Below are 20,967 nucleotides of genomic sequence, written 5' to 3' on the forward strand. Positions count from 1 at the left end.
GCGAGTTTAGGCTATTTATAATGGGGGCGCTGAAGTAGGATTTGAATTCTGTGCGCACCACAACTCGAATGATTCTTTGGAGATTTTTTCAAATGATAATCAGAAAAAATATCAAATCTCACCTCTCAAATCAAATTAGATTGTAAAGGAGAGTAGTTTTTGACGAATGCTCTAATGATGAGGATTATTTTGAATTTTTTGCAAATAAATATCTCTTAATAATTTTCAAGCAAGGATGAAATTGCCGTAATTAGTACTTACCATATCTAAATGTATTTGTGCACTTACCATATCTAAATGGTATATACTGAAGGTTGGACGGCCATTTTCATAATTAATAGTACATTAGTTAATTATTCAACTAGAATTGTTATTTATCAATTCCACACGTAAAATGAAGAAGCTATGTAATTTTGTCAGATTTTGTTAATTTTCGCCCCGAAAATGCTAATTATTATTTTGGATCGTATTTTAATCATACAAAATCCCCGTGCTTAATCTACACCATATTCAAAATTGTTTAGAAGTTAAACATGGTTCTAAAGAAATGGTACATGTACTGTGTTTACATGATATGTTAATTTTTTTTATTATTTCTTAAAAAAAATCTTGAACTATGTACTTATTAATTGAAAGGTTAAATTTGAACTTATAATCAAAAGAATCTATATTATCTCAAATACACCTGGCCTATGACATTTTTGGTTACAAAATCTCTAGTCATAAAATTTTTTGAGACATTTTCTAATTGAATGATTACATTCACAAATAAACAATTCAATATTTTCATTGATTTGTCAACAAGAAAAATATTTTTTTAATGAATTCCGTGCGTAAGATTTATGTAGGGAAAAGGTAATTTTGTGGCTTATTTATTTATTTATTGAATGCATAGAAAGCCAACTTTTCACATAGAATCTGAATTGAATTTTAATTCTTGTTTTATATATATATATATATATATATATTATATCACACATGCATGCAAATTCTACTCTGTTTCACTTGTATCAAGACTTTTCAGCATTTGAATTCAGCCGCTAACTCTAAACTAACTTCATCATCATCGATCATCATCATCATTCAAATAAATTAAGTACAAAAAAGCTAAGTTAATTACTTAACCAATTTTAAGCTCTATTGCATGTGCATGAAAAGTTTCACTTCACTTTTTTTCAAAAAAATATTTAGTGTTTTTTGTTGTACGTAATGCGGTGCATGTAGAAAATGGGCACAACATAGATTTCACCACTCGTATTTTTAGGTGGTTTTACTAATTTATAATTGTTCTAAAATAAGGAAAATGAGTTATGTTAACGTGCAATTTTTTGTTGTTGGATTGATTAGGACGGCCCTGGTGCAAACCTTTTTTAACAGGAATTTTTTAATATAAATTTGAATGGTTTTTATCAAAATATAATTAGAACTTACTCCCTCTATTAAAAAATATAAGGTATTTTTAACCGAATCTCATTCCCTAACAAAGAAGTTAATAATGTCTTTTCCTAAATACTAAATACTACTATTTAGAAAGAATTACATACAAATCTATTGATAATTGAACTAAAGCCATTGACAACACAATTAATTCTCAATGACGTTAGTTTAGTTGTCAATGGACGTTATAATAATTAATTTTTTTGTGTGAACGTTAACATAATTCTCCATATTATTTATCATTATTTAATATGGTATTTTATTTTAAAATAAACAGAAAGCAATTTATTTATTATGGGCATTTTTTTTAAAAAAAAGCACACCAATTATATTTTGAAACACTAAGAATGCTTTCCATGTTTTAATGTTCAACTTCTTAAAAAAATTTATATTTTTAAATGGAGGAAGGAATTTTTTTAATATTTAGGATTTAGGATGATCTTAGACATGAGAGATTCAAGAGAAGAGAAGGAATACAGTTATATAAATACGCATAAAACCTAACTTTTGAAATTGTTAATTCTTTTTAGATAAAAATATGGGCTTTTGTATATATAGGCTATGTTATAAGATCAAATCAAGATAATACCACAATATTTCTTATGTTTTGCATTATGGCCGGTTTAATATTAATCATTGAATACAATGTATATCAAAGATAAAAACTTTTGTAAATTTTTCTGAAATCTTGTTATTAAGATTGTCTATCAATGACACACGGATGTATATCAATGATATATATGGATATATATATATATATATATATAATATATGAACCGGTCATATTGCTAAATTTTTGAAAAATTGGTTTAAGCAGCAACTATATTCCAGCCAATGGCCAATTTTCTCATAAAAATAAGACAAATTATTCATTTATGAGAAATATAAAACAATAAATAATTACACCGTGACTTTTTGAAGGGAAAAAACATATATATGCTGGCTCTTCTCTATTTACCATCTATCGGAGTTATTGTTTCACAACCAAAAATTGCAATTTAATTTTGACGAGGATATATAGAGTTACAACATTAAATTGAATAAGTGTAATAAAATACATTTTCATTAATAAATGATGAATAGAAATAGAATATATATATATATATATAAATTATGGAAGGTAAAAGAAAAACACAAAAATGGGAAATTTAATGTCAACTGCTTACTTAAGAAATGAGAGTCCGATCATTCACGTTAACAAAAGTTGAAATGACAAGAATTATAAATATAATTATTTATTATTTACGTTATACTATATGGTATTGATGTGATCATATACATACTTAAATTCTCAGCTCTATGTGCAATAATATGATCATTTTCTCTAGGTTGTATCTAGGTTTATTGCTTTTCTTTGTTTTTGATTTCTGATTAGTGTGTGTAATCTTTTTTCTGATATTAATAAAATGGGCGCCTTTTTAGTGCCAAAAAAAAAAAAACTAAGGTCAAATTATTTTGGTTTACTTTGAATAACGCAGCAGGTTGAAACTTATATACAGACTACATTTCTAAGCTTTCTAAGCTTTTTTATTATTATTATTATTTTACTTGGAAATAAACATATCTTGTCGTCTGAATTAAAAATACTTTCGTTAGTTGAATAGTACCATCGTGTCACTTTTTCAACTCAAAATACCTCATGTTCGTTGAAATTAACTGGGTGTGGAAGATGATATGCGTCGCATGGTTGTGACACTTTCAATTAACATTCCACGTCGTATTGTTGTATTATTGTGAGTTCGATGTAATTAACAATGATTTTATTGGATGTGAAAATTATTTAAATCTGAATTCCTTTTTACGCCGTTGAAATAATTCATGGCGATTTTAATTATATAATGTCTAACTTGGACGATACTTATTTTATTGTGTAGTAAATGTTGAGAATTTGTCATTTTCAGTATAAGTTTGACAACTCTTGGATACCAACGTAGAAAATTAACTATTTTAAAAGATCATAACAGAAATTCTTGAATGGACCTTGTGCATATCACGTTATCCATATTTTGTCCAGTAAAAAAAAAAAATGCCAAATTGTACCAATTCAATCAAATAAAACATTATGTGTCATTATTTTTGAAATAAAGAACCTCTTTAATTTCTTGTTTTCTTTTATCTTACCATTATCAATTACAGAATCCATTTATATTTATAATTATCTGACATGACATATTTTTATTAAATATAATATGGATGACATGGTATACTAGATTCATGCAAAAATTTTTCATAATGATACTGCCAAGTATTATAATTATAAGTTTACTTAATTTTTATCTAGTATCTGTGATTTCAAAATTCTTGATTTAGTTATTATCTTTTGTGAAAAAAATAATTTAGTCTTCACTATTAAAATTTTTTATACAAATAACTAGTATCAAGTAATAGCGTGCCCCAATTTAAGGTTTTTTTTTTAAAATAATTGCACTCCCTATGGGGTTTTGGTGTTAAAAATCATATCAATTAAGTCCAAAGAAAATCAGAAAGTCCAAAAAAAATCATATCGATTACATGTTTACCAAATGGCGGATGTCACGACACTCCAAATACATGTGGTTGTTCTTATTGTTGTTGTCGTTATTAAATTTTAATATTTTTTTATTTCAACGAAATATATTGTAATGATTTATAAATAGAATACTTAATTCTTAATGAGTTGACTTGGTATAGATTGATATCCAACTTGTTTTTGCTTTGTTCAATTTACGTGTTTTCGGCTCCTTTGCATCTCTTGAATTAGTCCACACTAGCACACCTTCTAGACCTTAACATAAGATAAAGTTTGAAATTGTTTTTTGTACTTAATATAAAATAAAGTTAGAGTAATTAATGTTTTATTCTTTTCAATCTTAACACTTGTTTATTCGAAGTCATATACAATACTTTATTATAATTATTATTATTAGTTATAAAAAAGTTAAATTTGGAAATTAATTTTTTTTAACAATTTTAAGGATACAACTACTATTTTTTAATAAATGTGTAGTTAGTTAACTTTATCGTATATTAAGTATAGGATGAGCTATAATTGAAGATAAGGATGTGGGAAGATTATATTCATATTTGGACAAAGTTTACCCCTTCCGTTCAAAAATATAAGGTATTTTTTGAGAAGTTAACTATTAAAAAATGTAAGGTATTTTTAGTCTTTCAAGGTATAATCATAGCCTTTTTTTTAAAGTACTTCTATTGATGGTGACTTTATATTTATTATAAAATGTTTAATAAGGGTAAATATAAAAAGATAGTATTAGTTTAAAAATAAGTAACTACTTCATTCAATTAAAAATACCTTATATTTTAAAACTATGGAAATATTGCTTCTTGTTTTTTTTTAGGGCTCCGTCCCCACCTCTCTCCCTTCCTCCCTCCTCTCCGTGTATGGGAGGCTTTGAGTGTTACCATCAATTGGGTTTCTGGTGCTGATTACCCCAAGGGTTGAGGCTTTCGTTTGGGTGAGTGAGTGGTGGTGCGGATTAATTTGTGCAATGGCAATGATGGGGAAGGAGTGTTGAGGGACAATGAGTTTGAAGGCTCTAATGTTGCAAATGGAAGTTTGTAAGCTAGATTGTGAATCTAGGGTTTTGGTGCCTCTCTTCATCCATCTCAATATAGTTATAGTCCTCTGGTTTCTTTATCTTCGATCTATTTGAGTTGGTGGTGGATTCTAGCTTCTCTGCATTGATCCCATGTTGTCTTGTTGGGGTATGTTTGGCGGTATGGTTGGGAGTTGCAGATTTCCAATGTGATAGTGTTTGTCGGCGCTAATGTTCTTAAGCCTATGGTGGTGGTTGTGTGGTTCTTTAAAATTTGCTTTTTGAATAGCAGTTTTGTTTCTTTGAATAGCATTTTTTAAAAAAGCTCATATCAAAGAACCACACACTATTATCTAAAATTCATTTTTTTTTTTGCAATTTGTACGAATCCTCATTTTTATCTAGAATAATTAATATATGATTAAAAATATAGTAATTTAATTAATTATAACTTATTCAATCAAAATGAAACCATTAATATTTAAATCAACGTTTTGACTGATTCAATAACCTTCTGATTTTTAATACCTAGATAAAACTGAAAAAATGTGTGTTTTTGTCGAACAAGATGCTCTGCACCTGAAGATCCTTTTGAATAACATTGTGTTAATAAAAAAGATAGATTTTGTAAATGTGTATATATATTATTAGTTCATGAATATTGAGGGGAGCACAGGTATACATGTGCTATAACATTTTACAAGCTTTGGAATTCGCACAAACATTGTGTAGATGATTCAGAGCCTGAAGAAATTTGTGAGAGATTTACCATCCAGCTCCTTCTTGAAGAACCTTGTCAAGAACTCGTTCAACGTGAAGGTCCTGTACTTGGGAGGGTTCTCTGCAGATGTCAGCTCCGGCAATGGCCCATAAACATCCTCTCTAGCACCTGGGTTCAGGAACACTGCCACTGACACGCGTGGCTCCTTCGAACTATTTGCCAACACTCTGTGTTGAGCACTCTTGTATTCCTCGTTGGAAACAATCTGAGAAACATAATGCCAAAATGGAAGAAGGCCATTGTATCGTATCACATTCTTGTTCTTCTTTCTTTCCATATAGTACATAGAAAAGAACGACTCATAAACACAGGAATATGGATTGGTTTGACTGTGTTTCATTTTAACTCCCTATTTACATAGCTCTCTCTCTCTCTCTCTCTCATACACACACACATCCTCAGCTGAGTTCAGGAAAGTCATCAGGTTCTATGAAGCTCCTTTAGCAGTCATGTGATTCAGATCAACTGCTCTAAGGAAATAAGAGTAAAATGAAACTCTGAAACTTGGACGATTCAAATCTCATCTCAAAGATGAGTTCATATCCCAAATTTGGACAATAATGGTGTCTTGTGCTCAGTGTTCCTTAGGCTATATATAATCTCTGCTAATTAACCCTTTTAACAGCTTCAGAGCATGCCATGATTGCTTAGCGTAGAAGCATCTTGGAAGCCATAAAGACAAGTTACAACTTAAATCTGTTGGGATATCGGGTTACATCTCATCAAGGTCAATGTAAATTTCTTTTAAAGTTCATTAAAATTACACAAAATTCTGCTCTACGCTCAAAAGCAATATACTTTTCTCAAAAGAAATAAATTTTACAGATGTTTCCTTACTAAAGTCGCACAGATCACTTTTTTTTTTCTTTTTTTCTTAAAAGACACTTTTTAGCCGCAAAAAAAAAAAAGGGTGCCGCTTTGGTAAAAACAACAAGGGAGAATGAAAAAATATTAAATTAATAACAATTACGTCTCACATAAAATTTAAAAAAAATAAATAATAAATTTCAATTTAAACAATTATAAATGAAAATCTTAAATACCATTTAATAGCTATAACTGAAACACACTTTCTAGCCAAGAGAAAGAGAGAGTGCAGCTTTGGTAAAAAAACAAAGGAGAATGACAAAGACATCACAAAATATCAAATTAATATCAATTAAGTCTTTCATAAAATTTTAAAAAAATAAATAGCAAATTTCAATTCAAACAATTCTCATTTAAATACAATTTAAGAGTTATAATTGAAACATACATCTCTTATCTACAATTGAAATAACTGGATTTGCATTCATTAAATTAATATTTACAATTCATTTTTTAAGAAATTTTATCAAAAACTTAACTATCATTAATTTAAAATTTTCAAAATTCACTTTCATTCTCTCAAGAATCAATTTGAATAGAATTTTTTGTTATTTATATTCTTTCAAAGGAAGTTCAGAGGAAGCCTGTGTCATGCCCAAAGAGGACAAATTTAAAGGAAATGATAATTAATGACTCTATAAGAACATTAAATATAATTATATATCTTAAATTATTACTCCTTCCGTTTTAAATTATAAGATACTTTTGAAGGAGTTTTTTCGTCTCAAAATATAAGACACTTTGAGTAGATTAAGGTTTTATTAAATGCTTCAATTCTAATATTATCATTTCTCTCTCTATAATTAATTTCCATCACTTCTCTTCTCAATATATTAAATAATGGGTATTTTTAAAAGTTTATATTTGTGTTTTGGAAAGATAAAGTTGTTAAGTATATTTAATGAGGTTTAGTGGCATGTGAAATTTTATCTAAAAGTGTCTTATAATTTGAAACAGAGAGAGTAAAATTTTAATAACAGAATATTGTCCATACTTGCAACAAGAAAAATGCGAATAGTTAGTTGACAAAACTATTAAATACACTTGAAATTATCTGTAATGTCAATTAAAAATTTATGAGAATCAATTGTAAATCTTGATTTTTTGCTATTAATATATAGATAAACCACTTAAAAAATAAAATAAATGTACTTGAGATTATTTATAATGTTAGTTCAAAATTTACAAGGCTAAGTTGTAAATCACATCTCCATCACTTTTTTTTTCTTGTCAATATATATATATATATATATAAATAAATCATTTGAAAAATTTACTAAATATACTTGAGATTATTTATAACATTAGTTGAAAATTTATAAAAATCAGTTATAAATCATAAGCCAATCATTTGTGAATTTTTACCATCACATGAAAAATCAACAAAAGATAGTTATAAATCTTTTTGTTATGTTAGTTGTGAATTTATTAAAGTTTATTGTGAATCTCAAGCCGATTAATAAAAAATAATTTATTATAAATAATGACCCTTGTCTATGATTGAGGTTTCAATATTTAAATTTATATTTATCATTAATATTCTTATAGGATGCGTAATTATCATTTTTCTCAAATTTAATCTAGATCATGCCCAAAGATGACCTACAAATTATTTTTGTCTCACCGTGGCATCTTTCTCCTATATTTTATATTGATTATTAGGTCAAACTTTATTCTTCTTGTATATTGACTCAAGTACACCCATACTTGAACAACTGAATAATCTTAACTTAAAACTTCAATACTTAAGTTAATCCTTCCTTTGTTTTACATTAGTAGTCCACTTTAGTCATTATTGAACTAAAGGATATTTTTATCATTTCATTGAAAACTTTAAAGGAGAATGACAAAAATGTCCCAAAAAGATTAATTAATTCAACTTAAATTTCAAGTATCAAATTTTAAAAACTTGCAAGTTCAGCTCTTAATTTTGTAATGAATTTACAACTTGTTTATCACATTTTAACATGGTTGAATAATAAATAAATTTATTTTTCTCATTAAACTTTGAACACAAATTACAAATTCTTCACAATCAAATTGCAAAATTGAGAGCCAAACTTATAAATTTTTAAAGTTTGACACTTGAGACTTAAGTTGAATTAGTGTATGTTTGGATTAAAAAATTCATAACTGAAGTTAAAGTCAACCGAGGTTAGGAGAAAAGTCCATGATTTTAACATGATTTATATTTGAATATCTTTTTTTCAATAGTCAGTTGAACAAACTTAAATTTGTTTGAATAATTTAATTCAAAAGTCAATTAGGATGTATGATCACAAAAAATATATATTATTTTTTATATATATTTTTGTAATTAATTTGATATTTTCAGAAAAAATTAAACTAAAAAATAAATTTTTTTTAAAAAGTTCGTTACAAGTATTAAAAATGCTAATAAATCAAAAATATTATTTTTTTCAAAAAATGTAGAATTAAATTATAAAATTTAAAATACCCAATTATGAAAAGCTGAATCTTTTAAAAAAATTAGTTTGACAAGGTGAAATTTATTTGAATGATATAATTCAAAAGCTAGTTTAGATTTGTATGACAAAAAAAAAGATATGAATTATATATATATATATATTGTGACTAATTTAATCTTTTTAATGAAAAATATAAAACTTTAAATTATAATTTTTTTAAGAATAACCCTTAAAAAAATTGAATTGGTAAATTCAAAATCTTCAATTTTAGAAAGATAGAATAAGTTGATAAATTATAAAATATTCAATTCTAAAAAAATTAAAATAAATTGATGAATTATAAAATTTTATATTTTAAATTTTTTAAGAAATCGGTTACAAGTAATTAATTGTATGTATGTGCTGTATAAGGACCGAGAAAGGGGTATTGGGAAATTAGTTTAGAATTTATCAATTTAATGGCTTTGGTCCCTGATAAATCAAGTCGAATCAAGCTTTTATCTTTTGGCCAAAAAACAAAAAAACAAAAAGAAGCGAAAAAAATAAATAGATAGACTTGAGGAATTCATGACTTCCCCTACCTCCTCTCTCTAATCAATCCATCAAAAAACAAACAAATTTGATGAGAAAACAATCAAATCTTGCAATTGGCAAAGGTTAAAGAAGGTAAGAGCAGCAAGAGGGTAACAAAAGGGTTAAAGAAGAAGCAGGGGTTGAAGAGCTTCTTTGGTCATGGCTTGGTAGAACCCACAACCTTTATTAGGAGTTGAGAGCAACTGCTCAAAAATGAGGGGAGGAAAAATGAAAAAACATCATATCTTAACTCAAAATCTCAAAGTTTAAGTTTATAGATCCTTCATTTTTATTATATATTAGTTATTAAGTTCAATTTTATTCGATGTTGGACTTTCCACATCATCTTGTGTTCACTCACACTTAGACAATCTAACAATCTCTCAATCTCTCTCTCAAGTGTGAGTCCACAAACTCCCACATCAAAGATACCTTAAACACCAAGTCCCTATTTTTTAGGGCTAGCCTAGTTTTCTAGCTTCAAACGATGTGGTGCACACAAGTTCTTATTACAATCAAGGCTAGTCCATTTTGGACTTCATAAACTTAAGGAGCGGCCTCCCGAGACTCATAAACTTAAGTCTTGAAGTTTTGAGTTAAGATGTGACGTCTTTTTATTACTCTTGGCCTTCTCTCCTCTCCCTCTGTTCCCAAGCAATCGCTCTCCATTCTTAACAAGTGATATCAAAACTAGGTTTTGTTCAAGACTTGTTAGCCAAAGCTCAAAAATGGGATGGCCTTAATTGTAATGGGGACTTGTGTGCGCCACACCATTTGAAGCCTGAAAAATGGGCTGGCCCTAGCAATATAAGAGAATTGGTATTTAGGGCATCTTTGATATAAGAAACTTGTGGATTCACACTTGAGGAAGAGATTGTTAGATTATCCAAATATGAGCAGACATAAGACGATGTGAAAAGTCCCACATCGAATAAAATTAGATTTAATAACTAATATATAATAAAGAGAAAGGACTCATAAACTTGAGTCTTGAAATTTTGAGTTAAGATAACAAAGAAGAAGGCAATGACAGGTAACAACATCTAAAAGAGAAAGATGCAATGTCTTGTTAAAGAATGAAACTCAGCTCAATTTCCTAACTTACAGTTGGAACAAGCATTTAGTCCTCGACGCCCGTGTCAATATTTTTTCACCCAAACAAATTTTTTAGCATCCTAATGAGCTTTTGACATCCAACTGAGGTTTTGGGTGCCAAAACTCAATTTGAATACTTATCCAAACATGTATTTATTAGTATTTTGGAGCCATTTTATCATTCTTTTAAATTTTAATGATAATTAAATCTCTTAAAACTTAAAAAGTATTATTATATTTTAAATGATTAAATTATCATTTTTTATTTAAAAAAAATTATTTGTCATTAAAAAATTCATTTGACTATTAGCAAGGCTTTTGTTTGCTCGAGTTATTTTTGCTATTTTTATCACTCATTACCCCTACCTTATCGTACAAAGGCGATAGATGATAATAAAAACCATGCTGACCTAAAGACTTGACTTGTACTCTTTTTTAATATACCAAAAAAAGGTTATCCAGATTCTATTAAAAAATGAGAAAGAAAGAAAAGCAAAGGAAAGGAAAGATTCGTACCTGAAGCAAATCCCCGATATTAATAACCAAAGCACCTGGGAGCGATTTGACATCAATCCAGCCATCACCGCTTCTAACTTGCAATCCTCCGATGTGGTCCTGAAGAAGAACCGTCAACGCCCCTGGATCCGCATGGGTGTTGAGCCCCACCGTCAGATCTGGCTGAGGGCAAAACGGGTAATAATGTCCCACCATCATTCTTCCCTCGTTGAACGTCATCTCCTTCAACCTCTCCCTCTTCAATCCCAGCCCTTCGCTCAGTAATCCCATCAGCAACTCTCCCAGCCATTCGATCTGCCGGTTCCACTCCATCAGCTCCGCCCTACACACCTCTGGAATCAGGCTCCGATCAGCTACGGGAGGGCTCAGCTTTACCTGCAGTGTGTCCCTCCAGCTCGCTGCTTGTGAACTGTACAAATCCACGTTCGATATGAAGTTCACGCCGGTCGTCGCCCCCCTCTGGTACAGTTGCGCCTTGATCTCAATCGGTTGCTCGTGAAACGCCTTGACTGAGGCGATCGTACGGTCCAGGACTCCCAAGGGAATGCCGTGGTTGATGATCTGGAAGAAGCCCACAGTGGAGGCTGCGGTCCGGATTTCGTCCACGACGGAGGCCCGGCGTTCGGAGGAGTCGCTTTCGACGATTCCGGAGAGGTCGACGGTTGGGATTTGGGACTCACTTCCGGGACAGTGTCTGAAATCGGAACGGGACTCGGGAGGGAAAACGAAGAAAGGAGGGAGGGTGCAGATGCCAGAGTCGACGAGGCCTTTTACTCCGACCTTGGATTCGTCGAACTCCTTGACCGCTTTGGCTCGATCGTAAGGCTGAGATGAATGGCCGCCGGTGGCGGTGATTGGAGATGACGTCGTTGCCATGGAAATTGAAGAAGGTGAAGAAACAAGAAACAAGGTTCGTGAAAATTGAAGTCGGCAATGCAGTTTGGACTTTCGGAGCTGTTGGCGTGTTGAACTTGCACAGTGAAGTTGCGTGTATGATTAGGAAAAGACAATTTGCTTTGGGAATATATTAATTAAATATTTATTATTTTATTAAAACAAAATTGTAAAGAACAGGAATTATCAAATTCTTACTTGTTACTATTAGTATTATTTTTCAAGAGAAAATTTAAAAACTACTAAAAGGTTGGTTTAAGCATCAGGGTGAGAAATTTCAAATTTTCATTATAATTATAATACATTAAAATTTGGGATAAATACATGGGTGGCCAGGGTTACGTGTTCATAAATCGTAGTGGGACTGGGACAAATTATCAGTTTCCCTGCACAAGTATTTTTTAAAGTTTATTTGGTTATTAAATATAAAAAAAGTGATAATATTTTTAAATAATTAAATAATTTTTCACTTATCTTGAAAAAAAATGAAAATATTACTTATGTGTTGACCATGATATTAGTTCACATTACTAGAAATAAAATTGAAAAATTATTATAATTTAATGTGATTTTAATCATAACAAATATTTATTAATATATAAGGTTATGTTAAAAACATAACTGTTTTAGCTTGGCCTCTTTTTTTTCCCCACTTAGTGGGGAAAGTTTGAAATAGACATTGATGACTTGTCCTGGTTTTCTTGGTTTTTGCCTCTTCGGTTGTTCTTGAGACCCTGGTCCGATAAACCCAAAAAGGGTTCTTCTGGAGACCCTGCCCGGAAACCCGAAAAAGGTTCTTCTAGAGGCCAATTACGTGAACATCACTTACTTTCCAAACCAAGCTTTGCACAGTTTTGCTTGTTTTCATCTAAATGTACCGTACACACGACCCCCAAATACAGTGTTGTAAAAAAAAAATCTGCTTAATCCAAAAATACAAGACATCAAACAATTTTTATAATTTTTTAATTATATACACTCTTACTTTATTTATTATTTTTTTTAAAAAAATAATGTATTGAAATTTAAATTGTTATTAGAAAAACACTTACATAATATATTTAATGAGAATATAGTTAAAAAGATATAAAACTTTCTAAGAGATTAATATTTCACATAATTTTTTTTAAAATTATAAAGTAGTTACAAATGCCCTATATTTACTATTATTTCAGATAATGCAAATAATTTGAATATCTTTGTGACTAGAGAGATGAGCAAGGCAATATTGGGTTTATTTGGGTACATGAGAAAGAGAAGCAAGGAACAAGAATGGGATGGGAAAGCGTATCTTCTTGCTTTTGGTACAAGTTAACTAGCTCACCACCAGGTGCAACCAAATCCTGGCTCACTAAAAATTGATTTATTTACATCTAATAAACAAATACAAAAATTTACTTGATATCTACTTGGCTTAATAGAACAAAATAGCAATGCCAACTCTGTTCCATGACTTGGTAAACCTGTTACGCAAAGATAACTTGTCAATCTCTTGGATGTCTTACGTCCCAAGCCAGAGAACATTACATCCATATTACTGATAAGCTCCCCTAGAAGTTATCCTTGGAACTGAAGCGTCCAAGCTTGAATCACACTAAGAAACAAATTCCCAAAAACAATTTAAAAAAAAAAAAAGTCACAAACTAGGAGAGTTCCGTAGATCCAGCGTTGTGTTGCCAAGTTGGCTGGGCTTTTAAAAGAAAGATATGGAGTAGCCTTCCCTTTTCCTTCTTTCCATCCCCATCACTTCCCGAAATGCAACAAAAAGTGTATAATGCTACTGCTCTTGAATCACTCAAACAGCCACCATCAAAGGGCCAAAAAACCAACAGATGACAATATTTTTGAGCAACTCTACGCAGTCCTTGAAGTAAAATGTTCCGCTTTTTAGGTACAACCAATAGCATATCTCGTTAAGTGAAAGGATAGAAGTTCGAGAATAGCAAACAGCCAAGAAAAATATATGCTGCAGAGTATGCCCAAATTATACGTCTCCACATACTATTTTTTGCATGCCATGTCATCATATATGAAGCAAACCAGTAGAGAGGAGGATTGGCAGATAAGAAACGGGTGGCAACCTGTTTAATGTGAATTCCCAGAGTCCCATGAGAAACTAATTTCAAGACTAGGTTTCCATAAAAACATGAATAGCAAAACTTGAACATGTCGACAGTTTTGGGTCGTTCGCAAGTCCAGTTCCTATAACAAGAAGCAGAAGTTGATAATAACATTAACACTCACCTGCACATGCATGACAAGAAACGCTGTGCCAGCCATAAATCCCATGTGTAATACAAATGGCAGAACAGAGGCAGACAAGTATCCTGGCTGAGCTGCCTGTTCAGATTCTATGTGAATATCAGCATTGTCTCGTTGGAGTGTGTTCCTTCTCCTCCTAAGATTCAAATTTTCTGTTGCTGAAAATGTTGAAATTAAGCGATAGTTATATTGGTAGTAAAGTATAACAAGTAATATTATGGTGTGTTTGGATTAATGAGAATTTGGATTTGGATTTGAACCAAATCCTGATTTGGTTCAAATCCAAATCCATTTCATATTATAATTCCCTATAATTCCAAATTCTCTTAGCATCTTAGTCATTTAAAATTTCAATTATTTCAAATATTTTTTTTTCACGTTTTCACTATTAATACTTTTATCTTTTCTCATCCCTTGTCAATTAAAAAATAGAAAAAAAATTGTCATTTTCATTTTGAATATCAGTTTATCTCCTTTTTCATTTCAAATTTTTTAAACTATCTAAATAAAGAATTTTATGCGTGAGATTTTAAATCTAAAATCCAAATGCTATCTTAGTCTATCTGTGCAAGATAATGCATGCTTATGTCGCAAAATGAAAAAGAAGTAACCACCAATTCCAACTGTGCACATCACCAAATGAGGATGAAGTGAGTTAAAACGAAAATGGATGAAACACATTTGTGAATTGATAAATTTGCCCACTATATAAGAAACTGTCAAAGTAAAGCCAATTGGGAATCCCAAGTCAATGGATCCTACAGAACCATCCCTTGGATCATAGTTACTTCCAAATATGCTTTATACATCAAATTGTTAAACCCAATCATCCAGTTGAACATTTGAGAGTAATACCTTCTACCTTAACAGAGGATGTCTCCAAGGTGGAGGCCACATTTGACCTTGAGGTGGCATCTGAAAGAAACACAACCCCACAATTCTTTTCCTCCTTAGAAATTTGAAACCCAAGTAAAAAGAAGTTTTGAGGCCTTGACTTAGCATAATAATAAATTGAGCAAAATGCCAGAGACAGTACAGGTGATGCAAGCAGAAAGTTGGGCAGTTGTTTCAACTGAAAGTATCTCAAGAAACCTACACCCCTGAACAAATAGAAATAGACAATTACACCGAATACTTGATTATTTAAATGTCAGACTTTTTTCTCATTCACTGCATATAAAGCCTCTTCAATTTCTTAGAGAGTAAAGATTCACATGTATTCTAACATATTAGGAAAGGGAGGCCAGAGTATAATTAAGAGTACATGAATTCATTATCCAGATTAAAAATACTTGCACAAATTGAAGGCAAACGTACCAATAATGACTCTGGATGTACTTGTAAAGCAGTGGTACCCTTGCCTTGCACCAGGGCCTCAATTCATCATGAGAACGCCCAACACACATATTGTGATATCCATAAGCTTGGTAAGCTATAAAAGGAGCAAAAATACATGCACATCGAAAAGCTCCAGAAATGACAGCCAGTAATGCCAACTGGAGGAAAAAAAAGCGTGTTAACAATAATCATGACTCTCAGATTTCATGATGCACTGAAGATGCAGATCTAATCCTGCAGGATTACAGGTTTATGAATGCTAGGGGTTGGACATCTAAGTGAAGATGAATCAATCACCACAGGTCAAAAAAGAAAGAAAGAAAGAAATTATCAAATCCACATTTCCCCTTCATTTGGATGAGGAGAAAAATAGGGTGGAAGGAAAACTACGAGAGAAAACTCCTAAACACAGTAAAAAAAATTTACTATTTTTGGACATTTCTCCTCCTAGTCCCCCCCTTTATTCTCTTCCCACTTTTCCCTCCATCCAAACTAAGCCTTCATATCAAATACCAGTATAATACAGCTCTATTGATTCAAAACATTTGCATTTGGTCTGTTACATGAATCTACAGTATAAACAAGAGAAATTCACCAACTACATTTCCCGGATAAAGAGATTTTTCATCCTATTTCTCTCATTTCTTACTATTCATGTGAAGTAAAGGAATAATTTTAAAACAGAAAAAAAAAAGTCAGTCAAACTTGGACACAGCAAGTGGAGTAATGAACACATTTAACAATACTTCCATAAAGTTTTCAGACAGGTAAGCCATAGAGCTACTCATAATATAAAAGGAATAAAAGAAAAGAGGAGAGGGAGGGAGAATGAACAAACTCACATGAGCTTGTCTTTTCTGAAAGAGAGCATCATATGCCCGATGCATTGTCTGATAACAAAAATAGCCAGCATTCAGAACCCCATTTGACCTTGCAGAACCAGAGAGAGCGAGGAAAATAACAGACATACTATTTCCACCAGAGATCAAGTGGTATAATCCTCCAAAGGATAGAAAAGCATACAAACTTTCTGTGTATCTGCAATTGCAAACACATAATCACTTTAACCAATAAAAGGACAAGCAAGGCTAAATATAACATATAAGAATGAAAAGGTTACATTGATGAATAAAATATAGAGGCTGGATTGAAGCAGAATAAAATTGAAGCCAATAATGATGCTTCAGGGTCCTTCAATATAGTAGTTGATAGCCTGCAGGAGTTACAACTAACAAAATCAATAACCATGAATTTTGCAATATAACACAGGCCGGTTAACTTAGATATTAACTCAAAATATAGAAAAATGAATTGATGAACATCACACAGACATCATCTTAATATTCAAGAAGCGTGTTTGTCTTGTTCAGTTGAAGATGAATTCATTAGTGATGTATTTCTTTTGTGGCCTTTTGCTCAAGCAATCAGATTTTAGTTCATCTATGGGATTGCAATCAACTGTGTGCCAGATTCAATAATATCTTTGCAGAGATGGTTCATTTATAAGAGCATCTTGATGATGAATTTCAGGAAAGAGTCAGTTTAGCACTCTATGGAATTAGGCTTTGTCAAAATAAGAATTGTTTTAGTAATGATCAGCTAAAACCAGAAACAGCTTTAAGGTTGATTAATGGGTTTCTACATCAATTTTGTAATCTCAACACTGAATAGATTGTTAATTGTTCAAGGTGGTCTGATTATCAGTTCTGTGTTTGGATGGAAAATTTTGAATATAGAATTGGTATTTAATGGCTAGGGTACCCAAACGTAAAAACAGATAAATGGCATGGTTTCAATCAATGTAAGGTCAAGAGAGTGTTTCAGTCAATGGATTTACAATGATAAGTTTTGCCAGACTCCATTAACACTTGTTTTCCAGGCTATACAGAAAGTGATGGTGTTTATATTAAAAAAAAGAGGTTCTTTTAAATCCACAAGGGCATATTGTAAACCTTCTTTCCTTTTCTAGACCTCAGGCTAATATTGCAAACTCAGCATCAGATTTCAGTGCAATCACACATCAACTGGACATCTGGAACTTAGGCTTAGCTTTTCTGCCTCTAAATTTTGCTTAGGAGGAAGTACTTGTCCATATTTCAGGGGGGGAAAAAACTTACGACTTTTCTGGTATTTCTAATATGGAAACAAAAAAGGAAAAAAAGAAAGAAAGAAAGATGAAACTTCACAAAAACGTATTAAAAGGGGAAAGAAATATTTTAGAAAAGGTAAATGCATTCCTGCTACTGTCATAGAAAGTGAATCATGAATGAAATTAATATACCATCAGCACCTCAACCTCATGCAGTATGACAGTGAACAGGCCATTGGCTCTAGGATTATAGCAATGGCTTAGGCAAAACAATTCAGGTCAAATTATCCCCAAAGAAATGCAAGCCTTGAAAGATAGTCCACTTACTATTGATATGACAAAATAATAACATGAAGAAAGGGAAGAAAGAAACACTACTTTGAGGACATTAAAAGGCTCAAAAGTTGATTAAGACATGTCCGATAATTGCAAGGGAACATCATGGTTTCAGTTAAATTATATTAGAGAATTAGGGATGAACATTTTTTTTAAACCAACAACCAAATCAATGGATGTAAAGTCACTGCCATTTCATTTTTTCTATACCTAGAGAGTTTTATACATCTCATGGAAAGTGGCATGCAAACCTCCCTTGATTCAATTATTCCCTTTCATTCTGATTTTTAAATTAGATTTCATTTTTATTTACTGAACCTTGCATGTGGTCAAAGGATAACAATCTAGAATTATGGGTTTTTGAACCAAAGTCAAATCATATATACTGCATAGATAAAAGAAGGACCTGACGCTAAAACAACTCACTTGTAAAAGTAAAGAGCTGCAAATACAAATGTGACATTATTAATTAGATAGCCAGACACTGCCAGAACAGCTCTTTCACCAATAAACGGTACTAAGGGGGCAAACACTGCAACGAATTAGATAATAGTTTAGGTCATACAGAATCCAAATGAAACCATGTCTAATTAAAACCAAATTAGTAAACAGAAAAGGAATGTTCTCAAACCTGTATGCGACACGAAGTAAATGCAAATGGGAAGGAGGGGTAAGAAGGCATACGATTGCTCGTACTCATAGCCACACTGAGCAATGCGGACAAAGTAGACAGAATCCCAAACTATTCCATTCTCAATGGCAGAACTCAAGCGAGGCCAAAGCAGAGGTGGGTGGGAAGAATCGTTGCCAGGCTCAGTGTTGGATCTGGTGAGGCAGTCAGGATTTAATGGTGCAGAGGTATCATAGGGGGAAACAAGAAGCCGGAAGATGATGATTAGTGTGAAGATAAGAAGCCTTGACAGTAATGCAGAGTTCAATACTAGGGTTTTATGTGCCGTCAAAGTTGGCAAGTTATTTGCCATTTCGGAAACAAAAGAATTACCAAACAGGAAATATAATTCACCCGGGCCCCAGATAAAGGAACAAGCTTCCACTATAATGATCAAAATTGTCCATGCTTCCACCAGGAACAATAATCCATCTGGAACATGAAAGCTGAGTTTCAATGGGAACACATCCAATGCAGAAAAAGACAAAAAAAAAAGTTAGATTTTTATCAGAATTAACCTCGCTATAAAACCATTCAAGTCAGTATCAAAGTTTCTCGTGCCTTTACATGAAAGTACCCCAATAATCGACCAAAATAGATTAGCCTCGGGTATCGTACCTGCGGGAACCTAGAAAGCTAAATGGGTCCTTCAGATTCCAGAGGGTAACCCAAGATTAAGGGATAAATAATGAGTGTGAAAGAGAGCGAGCAAAGGGAGCAGCTGAATCCCCCCCCCCCCCACCGAAAGCGATAGATCAGTTCAACATGAGTGACAGAATGAGGCAAAAGCAGCAACTCCGACCATTAATGGCGTCAGACTCGCCGTTCGCTGGACCTTCAAAGCCGCTGCAGGTACTACAACAAGCGGGAAAGGGATCTTCAACGCCGTTCGTGCAGCCACCGCGAGATTATCTTCGATCTTCACCAAGACACCGAAAAAGAAAAGTCAATGAGCAGTTTGAATTTAGACTGGGATAATTAATTATAAAAATCTAATTAATTTTAATTATAATTAATTATGATATATTTATTTTAAATTAATTTTAATAAAATTAAAAATATTTTAATAATTTAGTTTAAATTCATTTTAAGTGTATGAATTAATATAGAGAACATTATTTTTAAAAATTAAATTACTAATAAAATTATATATAATATTAATAAATTTATTAAATTTTATTTAAGAAGTAAAGTATATTATTTAATTTATATATTTAATTAATTATAAAAATTTAAATTATATTAATATGAACATTTTAATTTGTGCAAATAAATAATTCAATAAATTTAAATTTAAAAAAATAATAAAAAAGGATATAATTCTTAGATATTAAATACTAAAAATTAATTTTATAATAATTAAAAAAAATAATATATCAGTTGATCTATAATGGTATTATAAATATGATCATATTTGATAAAAATATTATGAATGATGATAAGCATTAATATTAATAAATATGATAATTTTTTTGCATCATCATACTCTATTTAATTTTTCCTTTATAATGTATAAAAAAAATACGTATAATAATATTGATAAAATTAATATTGACAAGTAAAAGATTATCTGAAAATAATTAATATTTATAACAGTAAAATTAAATTGAAAAGCTGCCTCTCGAAAGCTTATTATTTAAAAGTAATTTTGGCTTATTAATCAATTATACAAATTTTGTGCTGTTTAAATATTTTTTTTCAAATTATAATTTTAACCTAAAAAATTGATTTAATCTAAAGTTATGGTGATTCAGGATTTTTATTTTTAAAAATTATTTTTATTTTAAAAAAGTATTTTTCATCTAATTATTTTTACAACCATTTTATTTTTTATTTTTAAAATAATAAGTTATTTTTATTTTTATTTAGTTATTTTTAAAACACTATACATTTAATTTTTAAAAATTATAATTATTTTAATTAATTTTTATTATTAATCAATACTATTAACTACCCATAACTATTAGTTACTATTTTAATTTTAAAATTATTTTTTAACTAACATAATTAAATAAATTTTTATTTTATTTTATTTTAAAAATAATTTTAAAAACTGTCTTAAAAATAATTTTTAAAAATAAAAAATAAAACAAAAGCCAAACATACCCTTAACTTTAATTAATTAATAATTAATAATTGATTAA

The 20,967-nt window shown here is 30.7% G+C and overlaps 2 protein-coding genes across 5 annotated transcripts; both read right to left on the reverse strand.

Moving 5' to 3' along the window:
* Window positions 1-5,596: 5,596 nt before the first annotated feature.
* Window positions 5,597-12,203, reverse strand: LOC129321379 (1-aminocyclopropane-1-carboxylate oxidase homolog 4-like). The gene is made up of 2 exons (XM_054967116.1): window positions 11,235-12,203; window positions 5,597-5,959 (listed from the first exon to the last, which is right to left on the reverse strand). Exons 1-2 carry the CDS (start codon window positions 12,108-12,110, stop codon window positions 5,711-5,713), a joined length of 1,125 nt encoding a protein of 374 aa, XP_054823091.1. The 5' UTR covers window positions 12,111-12,203; the 3' UTR covers window positions 5,597-5,710.
* A 1,139-nt stretch (window positions 12,204-13,342) lies between these two features.
* On the reverse strand, window positions 13,343-19,762 carry LOC129321378 (uncharacterized). 4 transcript variants are annotated; one of them, XM_054967113.1, is made up of 9 exons: window positions 19,442-19,760; window positions 18,785-19,255; window positions 18,580-18,685; window positions 16,849-16,941; window positions 16,571-16,766; window positions 15,708-15,886; window positions 15,246-15,490; window positions 14,373-14,548; window positions 13,343-14,209 (listed from the first exon to the last, which is right to left on the reverse strand). In XM_054967113.1, the coding sequence occupies exons 2-9, from the start codon at window positions 19,134-19,136 to the stop codon at window positions 14,042-14,044; spliced, it is 1,515 nt and encodes a 504-aa protein (XP_054823088.1). In that variant the 5' UTR covers window positions 19,137-19,255; window positions 19,442-19,760; the 3' UTR covers window positions 13,343-14,041. The 4 variants fall into 4 exon arrangements, with proteins under 4 accessions (XP_054823088.1, XP_054823086.1, XP_054823089.1 ...); XM_054967111.1 differs by having other exon boundaries at window positions 18,785-19,269; XM_054967114.1 differs by lacking the exon at window positions 19,442-19,760 and adding an exon at window positions 19,342-19,359.
* Between the last annotated feature and the right edge of the window lie 1,205 nt (window positions 19,763-20,967).

The sequence above is a fragment of the Prosopis cineraria genome, unplaced genomic scaffold, assembly GCF_029017545.1.
Source record: "Prosopis cineraria cultivar Desert tree isolate PC_DT_omini unplaced genomic scaffold, ASM2901754v1 PC10, whole genome shotgun sequence".
In the NCBI taxonomy this organism is placed as follows: Eukaryota; Viridiplantae; Streptophyta; class Magnoliopsida; order Fabales; family Fabaceae; genus Prosopis; species Prosopis cineraria.